The sequence below is a fragment of the Anticarsia gemmatalis genome, chromosome 23 (genome assembly GCF_050436995.1).
Source record: "Anticarsia gemmatalis isolate Benzon Research Colony breed Stoneville strain chromosome 23, ilAntGemm2 primary, whole genome shotgun sequence".
NCBI classification, from domain to species: domain Eukaryota; kingdom Metazoa; phylum Arthropoda; class Insecta; order Lepidoptera; family Erebidae; genus Anticarsia; species Anticarsia gemmatalis.
Window position 1 is genome coordinate 3,232,821 of NC_134767.1, and position 18,120 is coordinate 3,250,940.

Here is an 18,120-nt window from a genome sequence, read left to right on the forward strand (position 1 = left end):
TAATATTATAAAGCTGAAGAGTTTGTTTGTTTGTTTGTTTGTTTGAACGCGCTAATCTTAGGAACTACGGGTCCGATTTGAAAAATTCTTTCAATGTTAGATAGTCCATTTATCGAGGAAGGCTATAAGTTATATAACATCACGCTACGGCCATTAGGAGCGGAGTAGCAAGGAAAAATGTTACAAAAACGGGGAAAATTCTCTCTTCGGTGACGCAAGCGAAGTTGCGCGGGTCAGCTAGTCTTTCATATTTACCAACTCGATTTACAAGTGAAACAAAAATGCGAATCCTGTATCAAATAGCAGCAAGTAAATTAAAACCGGACAATTTATGGGACAGAATAATACCACCATCACTACCGTGTTTAGTTTGTACGTCAAAATTCTGTTTATATTACGGAATCTCATCAACTAGTTTTTTGCCGTTTATCTAAAACACATTCATACAATGACGTAAATATTATGAATACAGACCACACTGAATCACTTTGCGCGTCTTAGTTAGGCCACAAGCCGTTCCGAGTGTGTGTGTGTTATAAAAAGACAAATGGGACTACGTCTTCATCTCTCAAAGTTTTGTAGTGATATATTATATGGTGCATGCTATACTATATTATTATCAATTGATTGTAATACCTAGCACTGATATCTCTCAATCTTTAGCCGTAGTTATAAATAAAAGGACGGCTCCAATTCATTTTTATTTACAACTCAGTGAGCACACTAGCAAAATGTCAGCATTACTTTGCATTATTTCTAGTTTGCTTCTATCTGTGTGTCCCAATGAAGCGGCAAGGATTTTAGCAGTATTTCCAACTCCTTCTATAAGTCATCAAGTGGTGTATCGACCTTTAACTCAAGAGCTAGCCAAAAGAGGGCATGAAGTCATCGTTGTAACAACAGATCCTGCTTTCCCGAAAGACAGAGCACCTCCAAACCTGACCGAAATAGAGGTACATGATATTTCGTACAAGATATGGATGGAGCAATTCATTGCAGCATCCAAAGATACTCATAATAATATAGTGGCACAAATATCATCAATTTTCATAGCTGCTGTGAAAATATTTGAAGCACAATTGAAAGATGAACAAGTACAAAAAATTATTAAAGACAAAAGTCAGAAATTTGATCTGATAATTGTAGAAGCATGTGCGAGAGGTGCGTTGGCATTTTCTCATATTTATAAAGCTCCAGTTATACAAGTAAGTTCGTTTTATGCAACAGTTGACAATTTTAATGTAGTTGGAGCACCTACTCATCCCCTATTATATCCAGTAATGATAAACCGCCGTATAAATAACCTCACTATGACGGAGAAGGTCACTGAACTGTATAATTACTATAATTTGGTGCACGTTTCTAATCAACTAAAACCATATGAAGAAAAAATGTTGAGGAAATATTTTGGAAACGATATGCCGCCTTTTGATGAACTACATAATAATGTTGATATGTTATTCCTGAACATTAATCCCATATTTGAAGGAATCCGTCCAATGCCGCCTAACGTTATATTTATGGGAGGGTTGCATCAAAATCCGGACAAAGAATTGCCTGCGGTAAGATATTTCTTATTATTTACACTTTGCCACTGTTGTGTATTACAAAGGAAAATTATAGTTTCTTACAAATTACATTCTTATATTACATTTTGATCACGAAGTCTGCCTGTTTGTAGCTTTATTTTGACTTAACCAAACGACCGACTTTAAATAAACGAAATTCATTTATTGAATTTTGAATAAAAAATAAACAAACTTAATTATTTTTCTACTGTTTTTTTATCTACTTATTTTCACACCAATTTTCATTCAATTCAAATCAACCAATTTTTCTTTAAATTTAATTAAACATGAACAACAAAAACATCAAAATCATTCACAAACAAAATTAATTAAAAATAAATTCTAGCGTGTATTCTACACTATTGATAGTTTCTTACTGACTTGATAACTCATTGATATATGACTTTTATAGCTCTTGGTTTAAAGATATTGAGCAATAATTATTTAAACATCAAAAAAGTCTTTATAGTTTAGTTTAGTTATGTTTAAGTTTAAAAATTACGTTTATCTTGTCATATTAGAAATGCTGATTCTAAAATATATCGTATTCAAAATATAAGTAGATGATTTTTAGTGTGAGTTATAAGATGCTTGAAGTATTTTAAGTAACCATTTTTCAGTTTTTAACTACTATCTTTTATTTCTAATTATTTCAGGAGCTCAAAAAATATTTAGATTCGTCTAAAAACGGTGTGATTTATATCAGTTTTGGAACAAACGTGGATCCTGCTATGCTGCCACCAGAAAAGATACAAGTTCTTGTAAAGACAGTCTCCAAATTACCGTACGATGTACTGTGGAAGTGGAACCAAGATGAGTTGCCTGGACGTACTGACAACATCAGGATATCGAAATGGCTGCCTCAGTCTGATTTACTGAGTAAGTTAATTCCTATAATTAAATCATAATTAGTACTCCTACGATTTTTTATTTAACGACTTCTCCCGCACTAACAATTGTTCTAGTGTCGCGGGGACTTCTACAAACATACAAACAACGAATACAAAGCACAACCAGACCTGAAACAATTATTTTTGTATCGCACAAATAATTGCTCCGTGTGGGAATCGAACCCACGACCTCCCGACGCAGTGGTGTTGGCGTGGTGACCTAAAGCACTGCGCCACGGAGGCAGTACATACATAATATCGCGCCTTTTTTCCCATAGGGGTAGTCAGAGACCACAAAATACCACTTGGTACGATCTTAAAAAACTTCCTCCGCCTCACTCACGTCCATAACTCTTATCTTACAAGACATTAACAATATTTTTTTTTTAATAATATTACATGGAAACAGTGATAAAAATTATGAACTCATGATGATTATTTAGTAAGATATAAAAAAATGGGTAAGATAGATTTTAAAAATCATTAAAATGATGTTTAAAATATGTAATAATAAACCTTTCTTTATTTTTCAGAGCATCCAAATGTCAAATTATTCGTGACTCAAGGAGGTCTTCAATCCACTGATGAAGCTATTACTGCTGGAGTACCACTTATTGGAATGCCTATGATCGCAGATCAATGGTTTAATGTTGAAAGATACGAGTACCACAAGATTGGTATCAGAGTCGAATTTGAAACAGTTACTGTGGAGGAGTTTACTAAAGCTATCAATACAATATTGAAAGATGACAGGTAAGGATTTTAAATTTAAAGCTCTTTTAATTCCAAGTAGCTATTTTTAAAACCTTTTTGTTTTGATTAAGGGAAGCTGATGGGTAGTAATTCCAATTACATAATTTGATTGCATTAAACAATGTTAATCAAAATCATTGACGGTTGGACCGTCATTTAAATTTTTGATGATAAAATATATTCTGATTTTTTTTATTTCCTGAGTAACGTTATAAAAAGTATACCAACTTTCTTTACTTAAATTTTTAGGCAAAGCAATTTTTTGTACTTGTCTTATAGAACACATTTTCCACAATATTGACACAAGATTGTTTCTTTATTTGCAGTTACCGTAATAATGTTATCAAACTCCGTGATATAATGCGCGATGAGCCGATGAAACCGTTGGAACGTGCAGTGTGGTGGACGGAGTACGTACTACGTCACGGTGGAGCCAAACATCTTAAATCACCTTCGGCCAACATCTCCTGGTCCGAGTTTCTCGAACTTGAATTAGTTTTTACCGTACTAGGGGTTTTATTAGTAATAATTGCGATCATTGCTATGATCCTTCGATCGATATTAAGGTTAATATTTAGAGATGTCGTTAGTGATAAAAAGAAGCGTTCTTGATGGCTTTTACAAAATAGGGTTCAATCTCAATTCTGTTTCAACGTCATCTTATAATGCAGATTAGGTAATTGTACTAAAAACCTAATATTTGTGATGTATCTGTACTAGGTTAATATTAGATAGAGATAGAGACACATTACAAATTTAATAATATTTTTACATGTGTCAAGTCCGGATAAATAAATTATTCTGTTTATTATACTTTTTGCATATTTAGATTTTTTATTTTCCTTTATCTATTAAACCCATTTTTAATCACTGTCAAGTATAGATTTTCACTTATTTACCTCACTTTTCACAGTACTGCACTCTCCTCACCAGTTTTCGAAATTTCGATACTTTAAATTTTATCTGAAATCATGTGTGCCTGCACCCGATTCCTTTCTATCACTGCCATACTTTTCTGTTCATTGTTCGTATTGCGCAATATTTCAAACAAATAGAAATATTCAAGGCTGTCATGCGTCAGACACGCCTCAGACACCGTTGTTGTACGTCGCAGGTGGATTATTATCTCTACCGTGTGACCAAATATTTTACCGATTATAAAAAAACATCGGATTATAATTTTACAGCTTTTTAATCTGGGTTACAGAAACGTACATGTTATATGTGGGATGAGACAGTTGTTAAACGTGGCGCCAATGAAGTGGCTAGTTATTTGTTTTCTTTCGTTAACAATAAGGTTAAAAATGGCGTAAAAGATTTTAGATTCTGGTCAGACGACTGTGCTAGTCAGAATCTCAATTGCATTGTCTTTTTAACCCCCGACGCAAAAAGAGGGGTGTTATAAGTTTGACGTGTCTATCTGTCTGTCTGTATGTGTGTCTGTCTGTTTGTCTGTGGCATCATAACTCCCAAACGGACGCAGTGATTTCAATTTACTTTTTTTTTTGTATTAAAGGTTACTTATGTGCGAGTTTTCTTAGACATGTGCCGTTAATAAGTTGTTAGGGTTTGAAAGTGAGGGAAGGAGAGCAAATTTACTCGGATGGGGTCTCAAATAGCTTCGTATGATGAGAAAGTTGATGGTGGAAATATTCGAATGGCTTAACCTAACTAGGCAATCTATAAAAAACAAAAATTGTGTAAACCGGGGGTATATTACCTTTTTATTTATAGTTATTTATATATTTGTATGTAGGTAAGAATTTTTTTTTTTTTTTTTTTTTTTAAAGACAACTCCCGCACTAAGAATTGCTCTTGTGTCGCGGGGACTTTTTACAAACATACAAACAACGGACACAAAGCACAACCAGACCCGAAACAATTATTTGTGGATCGCACAAATAATTGCCCCGTGTGGGAATCGAACCCACGACCTCCCGTTGCAGTGGTTTCGGCGTGGCGACCTAAACCACTACGCCACGGAGGCAGTCATTTAAAGTAAATGTGTGCCACAGATTCCTGGAAAGCGGACACACTCAGAACGAGGCAGATAGTGTAAACGGTTTAATAGAGCAAACAGCAAAAAAAAACTCATTTACACGACAGATGAATGGTACACACTAGTTCGCTGGGCAAAATAGAATAGCTCACCCTATAGAGTCGTAGAAGTGAACTAAGACAAAGTGTTGGATTTTAAAGCTTTGCTAGTTACTAAAAATTGGATTAAAGATACAAATTCATAGAACATTTCTTAGAATAAGATAAGAGAAGTTAAAGAAGGTAATAATCCAGACATGATTGAACTTAAGTACTACAGTAAACTAAACTATGGTAATAATTTGAAATTGACTAGAGGGAGAAAAAAGAAGGAACAAGAACTAATACTACTACACTGATGTGAAATATATAGACCTGATAGGTTTATGTTATACACTGATTATGTATTCCTAATAAAATAACGACTTCTAAAGAAACCTTAAGCATAGCACTGAGGCATAGGATACTGACAATGAAAGTTGTTAAGTTTAAACTTGTTTTTTTCCTGTTATTAAGACGAACTATTAAACAAAGTTTGAGAGTAATAAGATGAATCAGTCTAAATAAATCCTATTGTTAAGGTGTAAAAAAATTGATACTTAACAATCAATTATGCTCAGATTATTATAATCCTTCTTTAATTAATAAAACACAAACCTGATAAATTTTAGTTATAGACATGTCTTTGTATACTTTACGAGATATATATTTATATCCTAATGAAGCCGCGTATAAAGTGATATGTCTACGTTGATGTATATTTATATCCATAGATGGCGATCTAAAGAAGTTTAATGTATTCGTTTGAAAACAATAACATAAATATACGTTTTCATAAAACATTAAATTTAAATTCTATTTCAGATACTGTTTTCTTCTTTCCTGCGTATAAAAAGATATCTTATACTTGTCTGACATGCTTTTATTTTAATATCACCGTAGAAACAGTCACCTATCAATTTTTCCAGGAAAATATAAAATAAATAAATATCTATATATACCATTCTAAAGTTCCTAAATCCCATAAGACATTATAGAAATAAAATATTTATAATTTCACATAGAATTATTTCTAAAGCGGTTTGAATACAAATTATGCTCTCCTGTAAACCTCGGTTTTTGACATGTCTTTTTGTACGTAGGGACCGTCGAAATGTATTACCATAGTCTCTTGACAGACTCTATTTAATCAAATATTAATGATATATTTCCAAAACAAAAAATCAGCACTATGTATAAAAAAAAAAATGCACGTTTTAAATAAGTCTATACTATCTTGTGCATTTAATTAAGTCGATTTCCGACCATGTGCGCATTGCACAACAGTAAAACAAAACGTTAATCATTTCATTCTAACCTCAGTTAACCGGCGAGCCCAAGCGTCGAGTGTCGAGCACATTTCATAATATTATTCTGTATCGTGAGTCATTTTTTGTCCTTACACAGCTGTTGCTATACGATAAATTCACTAGTAGATAACTCTTTGGATAGTGTATACGATTAGAGTGCTCTGTGTATTATCATTATCATAAATATGTCATCCATATTATAAATACGGTGTAAATCTAATTCCGAATTACTTCCTACTGGAGTGTTTATTGCGGCAAGATGTCTAATTTTAATTTTGTCACTTGCTTTTGTTTAGCTATAAGTGCTATAGAAGCAGCAAGAATTCTAGCAGTGTTCCCACTTGCATCTATCAGTCACCAAGTTGTATTCCGTCCATTGACCCAAGCCTTAGCCAAAAGAGGACATGAAGTTGTTGTTATTACCACAGATCCTGCTTTTCCCAAAGGAGGAGCACCTCCAAATTTAACAGAAATTGATGTGCATGATATCTCATACAATATTTGGAAGGAAAAAATCATGATAACATCAAAAGGAAATGAAGATGATGCAGTAGCTCAAATGAATGCAATAATGGACGCAATAATATCAGGAGTTGATGCTCAATTGAGGGTTAAAGAAGTACGGGAAATTGTTGAAGGAAAAAATCAAAAATTTGATCTAGTACTTACAGAAGCATGTGTGAGAACTGCACTGGTATTTGCTCATATTTACAAAGTACCTGCAATTCAAGTGGGCTCCTTTGGTGGAGTCAAGGACAACTATGTAACGTTTGGTGTTCCTATGCATCCACTTTTGTATCCATCTCATACACGTCAAAGACTGAATAATCTGACAATTTGGCAAAAGGTCACAGAATTGTATAACCATTATAGAGCAGAATACATCTATGATGGTTTCAAAGTTAATGAACACGAAATGCTAAAGAAACATTTTGGAAATGATTTGCCTACTATTGATGAATTACACGATCATGTTCATTTGATTCTCTTGAACGCATACCCGATATTTGAAGGAATACGTCCAGTGCCTCCTAATGTTATTTACATGGGAGGAATTTTAATGCAGAATCCCGAAAAGGAACTACCAACAGTAAGGATTTTTACTATTATCATTAGATTATAAGCTGTAGTAGTCAAAGTGAATAAATATTCTGGCTCCATGCAACTGATCTAGACTTTGTACCACAACAGGCACTTAGTGATAAAGTGATATAGCATTCCGGATAGTTCATTAAACTCGTTCTAAAAGCGATACAAAGTTGCAATCTGCACTTGAATAGACTGGTTGACTCAAGGTCTAAGGCCCGGTTTGTGGTCAAGGCTAACCTAAGCAAGTCAAGCTGCGAGAAAACATTTTTCCAAAAATGAGATAGTGACAAAAAATATCTCATTATTATTTATTATTTCATTATTATTATTATCTCTTGAGGTTGCCAGGTTCTGGTCAGCAATTGTTTAGGTAATACCATGGTGAGTCGTTGACACGACAGAACAAGAAGAAGAATATTTTTGTTTCACAATATTTTTTTTCTTTTGTTTGGTAATATTTTATTGCAGGATCTCAAATCATACCTGGATGCTTCTAAAAACGGTGTAATTTATGTTAGTTTCGGAACAAACGTGGACCCTTCATTGTTGCCACCAGAAACGATACAAATTCTCGTAAAGACATTCTCCAAATTACCGTACAATGTATTCTGGAAGTGGAACAAAGATGAGTTGCCTGGACGTACTGACAACATCAAAATATCCAAGTGGCTGCCTCAATCTGATTTACTTAGTAAGTTGAGTCATTTTAGATTTAAGTCAAGCGTACTTATGTTTTTATAATATGCTGTGAGATACTGCATACTGCATTGCACATCTTTCTACATATGAAATCGACGATGCGTTCGACCAATGAACCTGACCATTTCAGCAAAGGCAGATCGAAAGCCTTAAAAATTTAAATTTAATTTGAGAAATGATATAAATTTGAGATTATCTACTACTTGCAATTGCAAGTAGTAGATACTCTCAAACAACATTACTTTTTTGTTTTCAGAACATCCCAACGTGAAGTTATTTATTACACAAGGAGGTCTTCAGTCCACCAATGAAGCCATCGCTGCTGGAGTGCCTCTAATAGGAATGCCTATGTTAGGAGATCAATGGTACAACGTGGAGAGATATGAGTACCATAGAATTGGAATCAGAGTCGACTTAGACACACTTACTGTGGAAAAGTTTACTAATACTATCAACGCAGTTATTAATGATGACAGGTTAGTATGTTGTTATTGACAAATTCTAGCACTTATTTAAGGAAAATTCAGGCTTTGTACGCGTATTATACAAAATCTGGCAAAGAGGTAGGACTGTATAAAATCTACCAATGATACATCTATATTAATAAAAAAATATTTTCTAGATAAGCGTCAAACTCAAGAACGGGTCGATAAATTGGACAACTTCTTTTTACCAAGGTTTTTATCGAGAGGACAAACAAACAAAAAATCTATGACATAGTAAAAAAAAATATATACACGCAAGCACAGCGTGGGTCAGCTAGTTACTAATAATTCCCTTCGAATATTTTCCTTGCGGAAGAAGACACGAGCAGAAATTGTTATCAATATTGGATTTTATTTACAGTTACCGTCGCAACATTATTAAGCTTCGTGACGTAATGGCTGACGAGCCGATGAAGCCATTAGACCGCGCGGTGTGGTGGACGGAGTACGTACTACGTCACGGTGGAGCCAAACATCTGAGATCACCTGGAGCCAGAATTTCTTGGGCAGAGTACCTTGAACTTGAACTAGTTTTCACTGTTTAATGTATAATAGAATACGGGAATTAACGCGAACACGCATTTTACCTTAAAATGCCTAACGTTTCGGCGCAGGTTGCACTCGCCGTGGTCCCAGGCAGACTGGAGTCAAAAGTCAGCAGCATGGTGGGCACACCGAAGGATGTACTACCGTTTCAAACACCAGGTGTCTACAAGATCAACTGCAGCTGCGGTAGTTCCTACATAGGCCAGACTAAGCGGTCGATAGCTGAAAGGGTCAAGGAACATATCGCCGCTGTTAAGAACCGTCAAATCAGCAAGTCAGCCATTGCGGAACATCTACTCGAAGCAGGAACTAATCACTGGATTGAATTCCATCGCCCTCAAGTCCTCTCCACTGAACGACATTTCTACTCGAGGATTGTTCGTGAAGCGATCGAAATCAAGAAACATCCAAATTTCAATCGGGAAGACGGCTTCAAATTATCCGCGACGTGGAATCCAGTGATTACTGTTACAAAACCTCGCTATGTTTCGCAATCGGTTAGCTCACAGAATAGGGACACGGTTAGTGTTGTGTGTGTTGACGGTTGGAAAAATCAAAATATGAGGGTGGATGGACATTCGTCCGCCTCATATACACGAAGTCCTGTCATCGCTGCTCCAGTCTGCCTGGGACCACGGCGAGTGCAACCTGCGCCGAAACGTTAGGCATTTTAAGGTAAAATGCGTGTTCGCGTTAATTCCCGTATTCTATTATACATTAAACATGCAACGCGAGAGTTTAAAAGTTATAGTTTTCACTGTGCTAGGGGTCTTATTCGCAATAATTGCATTAATTATTATAATCCTCAGGTCAATATTCAAGTTTATTGTAAGAAAATGTTCAAATGATAAAAGGAAACGTGCTTGATGAGTAATTTAAAAGCAATGGTCAAAATATCGAGACGTCATTTCTACCAAAAAGATTGCGTTGTCTCGCAGCATTGTTTGATCTGTGAGAAGAAACGTTAGAAAATTGAAATAATATTTTTAGGATGCCTGTTTAAAATAAATTGGTTTATGCGGAAAATTTTGTTTATTTTTTTCCTCACAATCTTAACAACTACAAAAAAATAAACTACATTGTGATCGCAACTTAGAGGAATTCAAAATCATACACAGTTTAGTTGTTAAAGATCAATGACTAAATTGTTGCTTATTTTACAGTGATACTCAAAAATATTATACTTAATGACTTTTAAGTAAACAGCATGAAAAATATTTTTACATAAAATTTTAATAAATAAACAGGGTAGTGAAATAAAAAAAAACATATTCACACACTTATAGGAACGATAAAAAAACCAACTGACTAAATTAGATAATACTTCCTTAACCAAATCCCGTAAAACATATTCTCCAAGTTGTGTATATTGCGACATATTTCAAACAAATCAAAACAATCAACGGTGACATGTGCTAGACACGCCTCCACCACCACCGTTTTGTATGGTATTTAAACAATTATCTACGTTATCTAAATAAAGCCTTGTATACACTAGGCTTACATTTACACGCAACATTATGCCGCAGCGTTGCGTAACAATAACCTTTAACCAACGAAGATAACTGAGACACAAATCCCTGATACTATCGACTGTCAGCGCCTCTAGCGAGCGTTCTAGGAACTAATTTTAACGTACATTTTAAATGTCAACTTCTCGATACTTGGTAGTACCAACCGACGTGTCTGTAGATTTTTTTATAGAAATTAAAGGGTTGCAAAATGACTGTTTCTATACAATATGCAGAGCTTCGATAAAACCATAACCACAGGCGCTGAAATCAACACTAATTTGATACATAGCGTTGCATATAAAATAATGTGGAAATACTATTTTTTCCGATGATAATTATGTTGCCGCGGACTCATCAATGTTGAGCAATATGTTGTACTGCACATTGCCCCCCATACGTTTCTTAGTACACAGGCAGCTTAATTGATTCATTTATCTAATAACTACATAAGATGATATTTGTTTTATTTGTCTCACTAGATAATTTTATTTACATAACGATGATTTACCACGACTCTACAATTACATAGTCTGTTGGATGACTCTATATAATAAGATGTAATCATGTGAAGGTCAAAGGTCCCAGTTTATTCGAATCATTTTGGTCATAATGATCTTGCAGTATTTTACAACACAAGTACAGAAAATATATACATAAATTGAATTTGTACCAAGTTCAATTTGTACATCAATATTATTGTTTGTATATTTGTCTGTTACGATCACAGCGAGACCATAGCTAATGTCTTTGTTACTGCTGTAAAGATAGTTAAAGACCCAAACGTTTGTAGAATAATTAAAACCAGATTTATGCTGATGACGAAATATGTATTTAGATATTATGGTCGGTCATCTAACACTTGCATATCTCTCGGTGTAAAGACTTTAATTTTAATTTCACTGAAAATAGGCTCAACCATAATTATGGACTTGGTTGCACTACAATTTTGCCTTAGTAGGTAAGTTAGTAGTTAGGTAGAAAATTATAAGGAAAAATCAATTCCAATAAAAATAACACGAGTAAAGCAACGCGAGCTAGCTAGTGATAAAATAATCTGCTAGTCATGCATAATGACAACAAATTGATCTCGGTAACCAGAAAACACTCATGATCTTATATGAGAAGCCACTTTTTGTCCCCCTGTATCGCCGTTTATATACAACAAAGATAATTTTACAAGCACATATCTCTCCAGATAGTGTTTAATTAGAGTGCTCTCGGTATCATCATGATTATGATTTAAGTGTCATCCATAATATAAATACTGTGTAGTTGAGTCTCCGAACTACTTCCTGCTTGAGTGTTTACAGTGACAAGATGTCATTTCTCCAAAGTTTTGTCTTCTGCTTTTGTTTAGTTATAAGTGCTATTGAAGCAGCAAAAATTCTAGCAGTGTTTCCAATTCCATCAATCAGCCATCAAGTTGTGTTCCGACCATTGACGCAGGCTTTAGCCAAACGAGGACATGAAGTTACCGTCATCACGCCAGATCCTGCCTTCACAAATACTAGAGCGCCTCCAAATCTGACAGAAATTGACGTACACGATATCTCGTATAATATTTGGAAGGAAAAATTCATGTCAACAGCGAAAGGAAATGAAGACGACTTTTTAGATCAAATGGATGCAATAATGGAGGCAATAACATCAATAGTTGATATACAGTTGAAAGACAAGAGAGTGCTGGAGATAGTTCAAGGAAAGAATCAAAAATTCGATTTGATACTCGCAGAAGCGTGCGTCAGGACTGCGCTAGTGTTCTCTCACGTTTATAAAGTTCCAGTTATTCAAGTGAGCTCTTTTGGTGCAGTTTTTGACAATTTTGCAGCGGTTGGAGCTCCAAATCATCCACTACTGTACCCAACTCTAATGCGTCAAAAACTGAATAATCTGACTAAGTGGGAAAAACTCTCAGAACTGTATAATCATTATAGAACAGAATATGTTTTTGAAAAGTTTAAGACAAGGGAACACGCTTTGCTCAGTAAACATGTTGGAAATGATTTGCCATCTATTGATGAATTAAGTCAGAATGTTGACATGCTACTTTTGAACGTAAACCCGATATTTGAAGGAATTCGTCCCGTGCCTCCAAATGTTATTTACATGGGTGGGTTGCATCAAAACCCTGAAAAGGAATTGCCAACGGTAAGAAATCGTATTATATTTTAGACAAATATTGCGTATTACTTATCAATGAATATATTTAAAACACATAAATAAATGTAGCCCGTTAATGTATCACTATTGGGGTAAAATTTTGCCTTCACCACATTGGTTAAAGCTTATTTTATAAATACTTATATGAGATCAAAAAATACCTAATTTTATTTAACAGAAATAATGAACCATGCTATATCGATACTGTAATTTTATTCATTCATTCTTTTTTTATTACAGGATCTGAAGTCATACCTTGATTCGTCCAAAAACGGAGTAATTTACATAAGTTTCGGAACAAATGTGGATCCTTCATTATTGCCACCAGAAAGAATACAAATTCTTGTCAAGACTTTCTCTAAATTACCGTACGATGTACTATGGAAATGGAATAAAGATGAGTTGCCTGGACGTACAAGCAACATCAGGATATCCAAGTGGCTGCCTCAATCTGATTTACTAAGTAAGTTTCGACATTTGAGATATACGAGTATATTTATAAACAAAATATTGTGCACGGAAAATTAATTTGAAAAATATAGTAAAGGAGTAAGGCTTGCTATACTCATAATATTTTACTTTTGTTTTAGAACATCCAAAAATCAAGTTATTCGTCACTCAGGGAGGTCTTCAATCTACTGATGAAGCTATAACTGCTGGAGTGCCACTTATTGGAATGCCTATGTTAGGAGATCAATGGTTCAACGTGGAGCGATATGAATACCATAGAATTGGAATCAGGCTGGACTTGGATGAGCTTACTGAAGAAACGTTCACTAAGACTATTAACACCATCATAAATAATGATAGGTCAGTATTTACTCATCGGTTTTTGATGTTTTACTAAAATTAGGTATACTAATTCTGATGAAGCATTGGTTAGTTTATCTGGAGGAATATTAGAAATTGTTTTGTCACTTTATCCATCACTTACCCATAAGCAGTGAAACTGACTTAGGCCCGGTTTCACGGCACAGATTTTCGATTTGTATCTAATAGATTATTAAGTGGAATTTTTATTTCCATCATACATTTGCTGTCATGATATTACGCACACATTATATTATGCAGGTCACCTCACATTTATCCATAACCCATCAAACTGGCTGTAATTTATGTATTTTAACTATAACGTTTGTTTTTAACAGTTACCGTCGCAACGTTGTCAAACTCCGTGATATAATGCGTGATCAGCCGATGAAGCCATTAGACCGCGCAGTGTGGTGGACGGAGTACGTACTACGTCACGGTGGAGCCAAACATCTGAGATCACCTGCAGCCAACATCTCATGGGCGGAGTATCTTGAACTTGAATTAGTTTTCACTGTTCTAGCAGTACTATTAGCTATCAGCGCTACAGCTTTTATAGCTTTACGTAGTATATACACGTTTGTTGTGAAGAATGTTAGTGTTAAAATCAAAAGTGCTTGATTTGAGATTATTGTTATTATATAGGTTTTATAAGTAGCTTTAATTATTTGTGTTTTTGTTACTCAAATTAAAAACGCCTCATTTGATCGACAGGTAGTTAAGTAAATGTAAGAATAATTATTGAATCATGTTTCGTTGATTTTACTGAAAATACTTGCAGACTGTCTGTTGAGTACAAAACTTACGGTACTGAAATTATTGTTATTAATTGAAATAAAAATTAAAAATAAGATATCAATTTGTTAATTTTCAACCGTGATTCTGCTTAATATTTAATTTTACAGGTTTCTAGTAACACTGTCCAACATTAATTCATACCACAGTCCATTCCCTTTATAGATGTTTTGACCCGCGCAACTTCGCTTGCGTCACATAAGAGAAAATGGGTCATAATTTTCCCCGTTTTTGTAACATTTTCTACTGGTACCCTGCTCCTATTGATTGTAGCGTGATAATATATAACGTATAGCCTTCCTCCATAAATTGGCTATCTAAAACTGAAATAATTTTTCAAATCGGACCAGTAGTTCCTGAGATTAACGCGTCAAACTCTTCAGCTTTATAATATTAGTAAAGATAATATCTCCAAAAAAGTTGGTTTTACTATATCTTTAAAAAAAAATCTTTTTAAGTTAAACATGCAAGTATGACAAGAGATAAAGGTAATGCGCACTATGTCCGGCAAAGTAGTATTTGTTATCAAAATCATGATGATCATACAAATATTTATCGCTTATCATTGCATACGACCACTTGGTAACTAAATAATTCTTGTTTATTATTGCTCAGAGCTCTTGTATTGAGGGACTTTTACATACAATGACATGCAAACAACGGACACAAAGCACAACCAGACCCGAAACAATTATTTGGGGATCGCACAAATAATTGTTCCGTATGGGAATCGAACCCACTACCTCCCGATCGAATGATGGCAGACGACCTACACCACTCCGCCATTTATTTGTTAACTTATACTTACAATTAGCTTTTTATAAAAATATATTTAATGGAAAAGGTGTATATCTAAGGCATATAGAAGAGCTACACCTAGATAAATAATATAATATTTTTATTTTAGGTTATATAACATCATGATGTTAATAATTATTAATAGCTAATCATCTTATTTTACTATTTCGCAATGGGAGGCATTTTGTTCTTCATAATCAGTTAGATAAGGTATAAATCAAAATCACGATGACTACTTATTCGTTTTGCTGTATCTATAGAAAGATACATACTTATATCTTCCAGCAGCTAAATTAAGCACTCGTTTATATTCACGCTTGTTTTATCCGAAGGCGCACGTAAAGGTGTAATGTACTACAGAGCGCGTATAGTAGAAAACATGCCCGTGTTTGTTTGACGTATGGTTAGTGGTCAACCTAGTGTCAAAGTTATACAAGCCGCCCGAGAGGCCTTTGACGTGGCTTAACGACTGTTATCTTAGTAGACAACAACCGGGACCGACTTTTAACGTGCCCTCCGAAGCACGGAGACGCCCAGTTCAAATACCACTATGCGGTCACCCATCTATGGAATGACCGCGCCAATGGTTGCTTGACCCACAGATCGTTTACCGACCAGTGAGCGCATCTGGCTGTGGGCGCCTCATCAACGTGCCCGTTATCAAGTACTAAATCGTCGTTGCGACTTTAAGATCTCTTATGGTAAAAATCTATTCTAGGACAAAAACGATAAAAACCGCCAACTGAAAAAAATACAATGAAATGAAACTAAACAAAAAATATGAGTATCAGCTACAAAATTTATTGCTTTTTACTTTAATATTATTATTTGACATGAGAATTTATATATCAGGAAAAAAAAGGAAATCAGTCGACACTTAAGAGATTTAGTATTAAGGAGATATTGAATTTACTTAATAATTTACGATAGAGGCGTCGGATACCTACACATGCGAATTTTTGCATTCGATGAATCGAGCATACAAATGTAATGTCGGCTGGAGCAAAAAAGTGTTTTTGGCAAAAATGACACATAGGAGGTCTTAAAGTCGCAACGACGATATACTATACCAGTATCTGAGTTATTATTGATATTATTATAGAAGCCCAAAAACCTAATTATCTTTGCCCAACCCGAGACTTTGTGATCATCAATTGCACACAATGCAGACAAGGAAAAAAAAAATTCAACGATACAACTATCGCGATGAAATAAAATTATAACGATCCTCTATCATCAAGGTTTTTCATGATTCAGTTATTAAAATAAAATAAAACAGATAGATAGAAAAATTTCCAAAACATATATTCATTCATTTATATTTAAAGTTATTTAGTGCTTGAGAGTTTAAAGCGCTTCATGGTTTGCTCATTGTATTAGTAGTTTTTATCTAAATAAACTGAAATGATAATCGGACGAGCATATTGATTCGATTACAAAAATAGCAGGTGTCATTATAATTATCTCCTTATCAGTTTGGCTCTTCATATTATAAATACGGCATGACACAGTCTTCAAATAATATGTCATACTTATCTATACTTACTAATATTATAAAGCTGAAGAGTTTGTTTGTTTGTTTGAACGCGCTAATCTCAGGAACTATTGGTCCGACTTTAAAAAATAAATCAGTGTTAGATAACCTATTTTTTAAGGAAGGCTATGGCTATGTATCATCACGCTACGACTATTGGGAGCAAAGTACCAGTCAAATATGTTACAAAAACGGGAAAATTTATGACCCATTCTCTCTTATGTGACGCAAGCGAAGTTGCGCGGGTCAGCTAGTGTATTTAAAATAGCACAATGTCAATTGTATTAAAAATGTTCGCTTCCATTTGTTTTGCTATAAGTGCAAATGAGGCAGCAAGAATATTGGCAGTGTTTCCAGCCCCTTCTATCAGTCTTTAAGTAGTGTTTCGACCTATAACGCAGGCGCTGGCTCAACGAGGACATGAAGTCACCCTAGATCTTGCCTTTCTAAAAGGTGGAACACCTTCAAATCTGTCAGAAAGAGATGTGCACGACATTTCCTACAACATATTTCGCAATGTGATTAAAAAATCATCTCAAGGCAGTGAAAATGATTTGATTGGTCAAATTAATGCGTTACTGGACTCATTGCTTTCAATAACAGAAAAGTTGTTGAAAGACAGACAGGGTCAAAGTATAATTCAAGATAGAAATCAAAAATTTGATCTTATAATTATAGAATCATCTGTAAGGACGGCACTCATCTTTGGTCATATCTATAAAGCACCGACTATCGAGATCAGTTCATTTGATGCAATGTTAAACAGTTACGAAGTTATCAGAGCTCCCACCCATCCCTTTTTCTTTACAACGAAGACTATCATTAATACAGTTATGCGCAACTTAAGTGGAAAAAAAAACAGTTTAGCAGTTTAAACATACAGCAGACAGATAACAGAAAGACTTTATATTATTTATATTAAGTAAATTCTTCCTCCCTTAATCCGCGAGAAGACTCTTGCCCAACAGCGAGACATTAATAGGTTAGATGTCCTTTAATTTAGAAAAAGTTACGCAGAAAAGGTAGGTATGAGACTATAATGGTATGAGCATGATATGAGAAGGCAGATAAGAAGGAAGAAAGCCGTGTGATG

General features: G+C 34.6%; 2 protein-coding genes across 2 annotated transcripts; both read left to right on the top strand.

Annotated features, from left to right (window-relative positions):
* Positions 1-694: 694 nt before the first annotated feature.
* On the top strand, positions 695-14,753 carry LOC142982983 (uncharacterized). Its single transcript, XM_076129739.1, has 9 exons — positions 695-1,562; positions 2,225-2,447; positions 2,992-3,211; positions 3,538-3,815; positions 6,022-6,044; positions 12,203-13,078; positions 13,331-13,553; positions 13,681-13,900; positions 14,239-14,753. Exons 1-9 carry the CDS (start codon positions 732-734, stop codon positions 14,519-14,521), a joined length of 3,177 nt encoding a protein of 1,058 aa, XP_075985854.1. The 5' UTR covers positions 695-731; the 3' UTR covers positions 14,522-14,753.
* Positions 6,705-9,977, top strand: LOC142983034 (UDP-glucosyltransferase 2-like). Its single transcript, XM_076129817.1, has 4 exons — positions 6,705-7,687; positions 8,155-8,377; positions 8,642-8,861; positions 9,232-9,977. The coding sequence occupies exons 1-4, from the start codon at positions 6,857-6,859 to the stop codon at positions 9,413-9,415; spliced, it is 1,458 nt and encodes a 485-aa protein (XP_075985932.1). The 5' UTR covers positions 6,705-6,856; the 3' UTR covers positions 9,416-9,977.
* Positions 14,754-18,120: the final 3,367 nt, after the last annotated feature.

Bases quoted from the DNA above. Each gene is read 5' to 3' on its own strand.
- LOC142983034 (XM_076129817.1), top strand. From the start codon at position 6,857: ATGTCTAATTTTAATTTTGTCACTTGCTTTTGTTTAGCTATAAGTGCT. The intron at 7,688-8,154 runs GTAAGGATTTTT...ATTTTATTGCAG, and splicing joins CCGAAAAGGAACTACCAACA to GATCTCAAATCATACCTGGA. The intron at 8,378-8,641 runs GTAAGTTGAGTC...TTTTGTTTTCAG, and splicing joins GCCTCAATCTGATTTACTTA to AACATCCCAACGTGAAGTTA.
- LOC142982983 (XM_076129739.1), top strand. From the start codon at position 732: ATGTCAGCATTACTTTGCATTATTTCTAGTTTGCTTCTATCTGTGTGT. The intron at 2,448-2,991 runs GTAAGTTAATTC...TTTATTTTTCAG, and splicing joins GCCTCAGTCTGATTTACTGA to AGCATCCAAATGTCAAATTA. The intron at 6,045-12,202 runs GTATTCGTTTGA...AATACTGTGTAG, and splicing joins GCGATCTAAAGAAGTTTAAT to TTGAGTCTCCGAACTACTTC.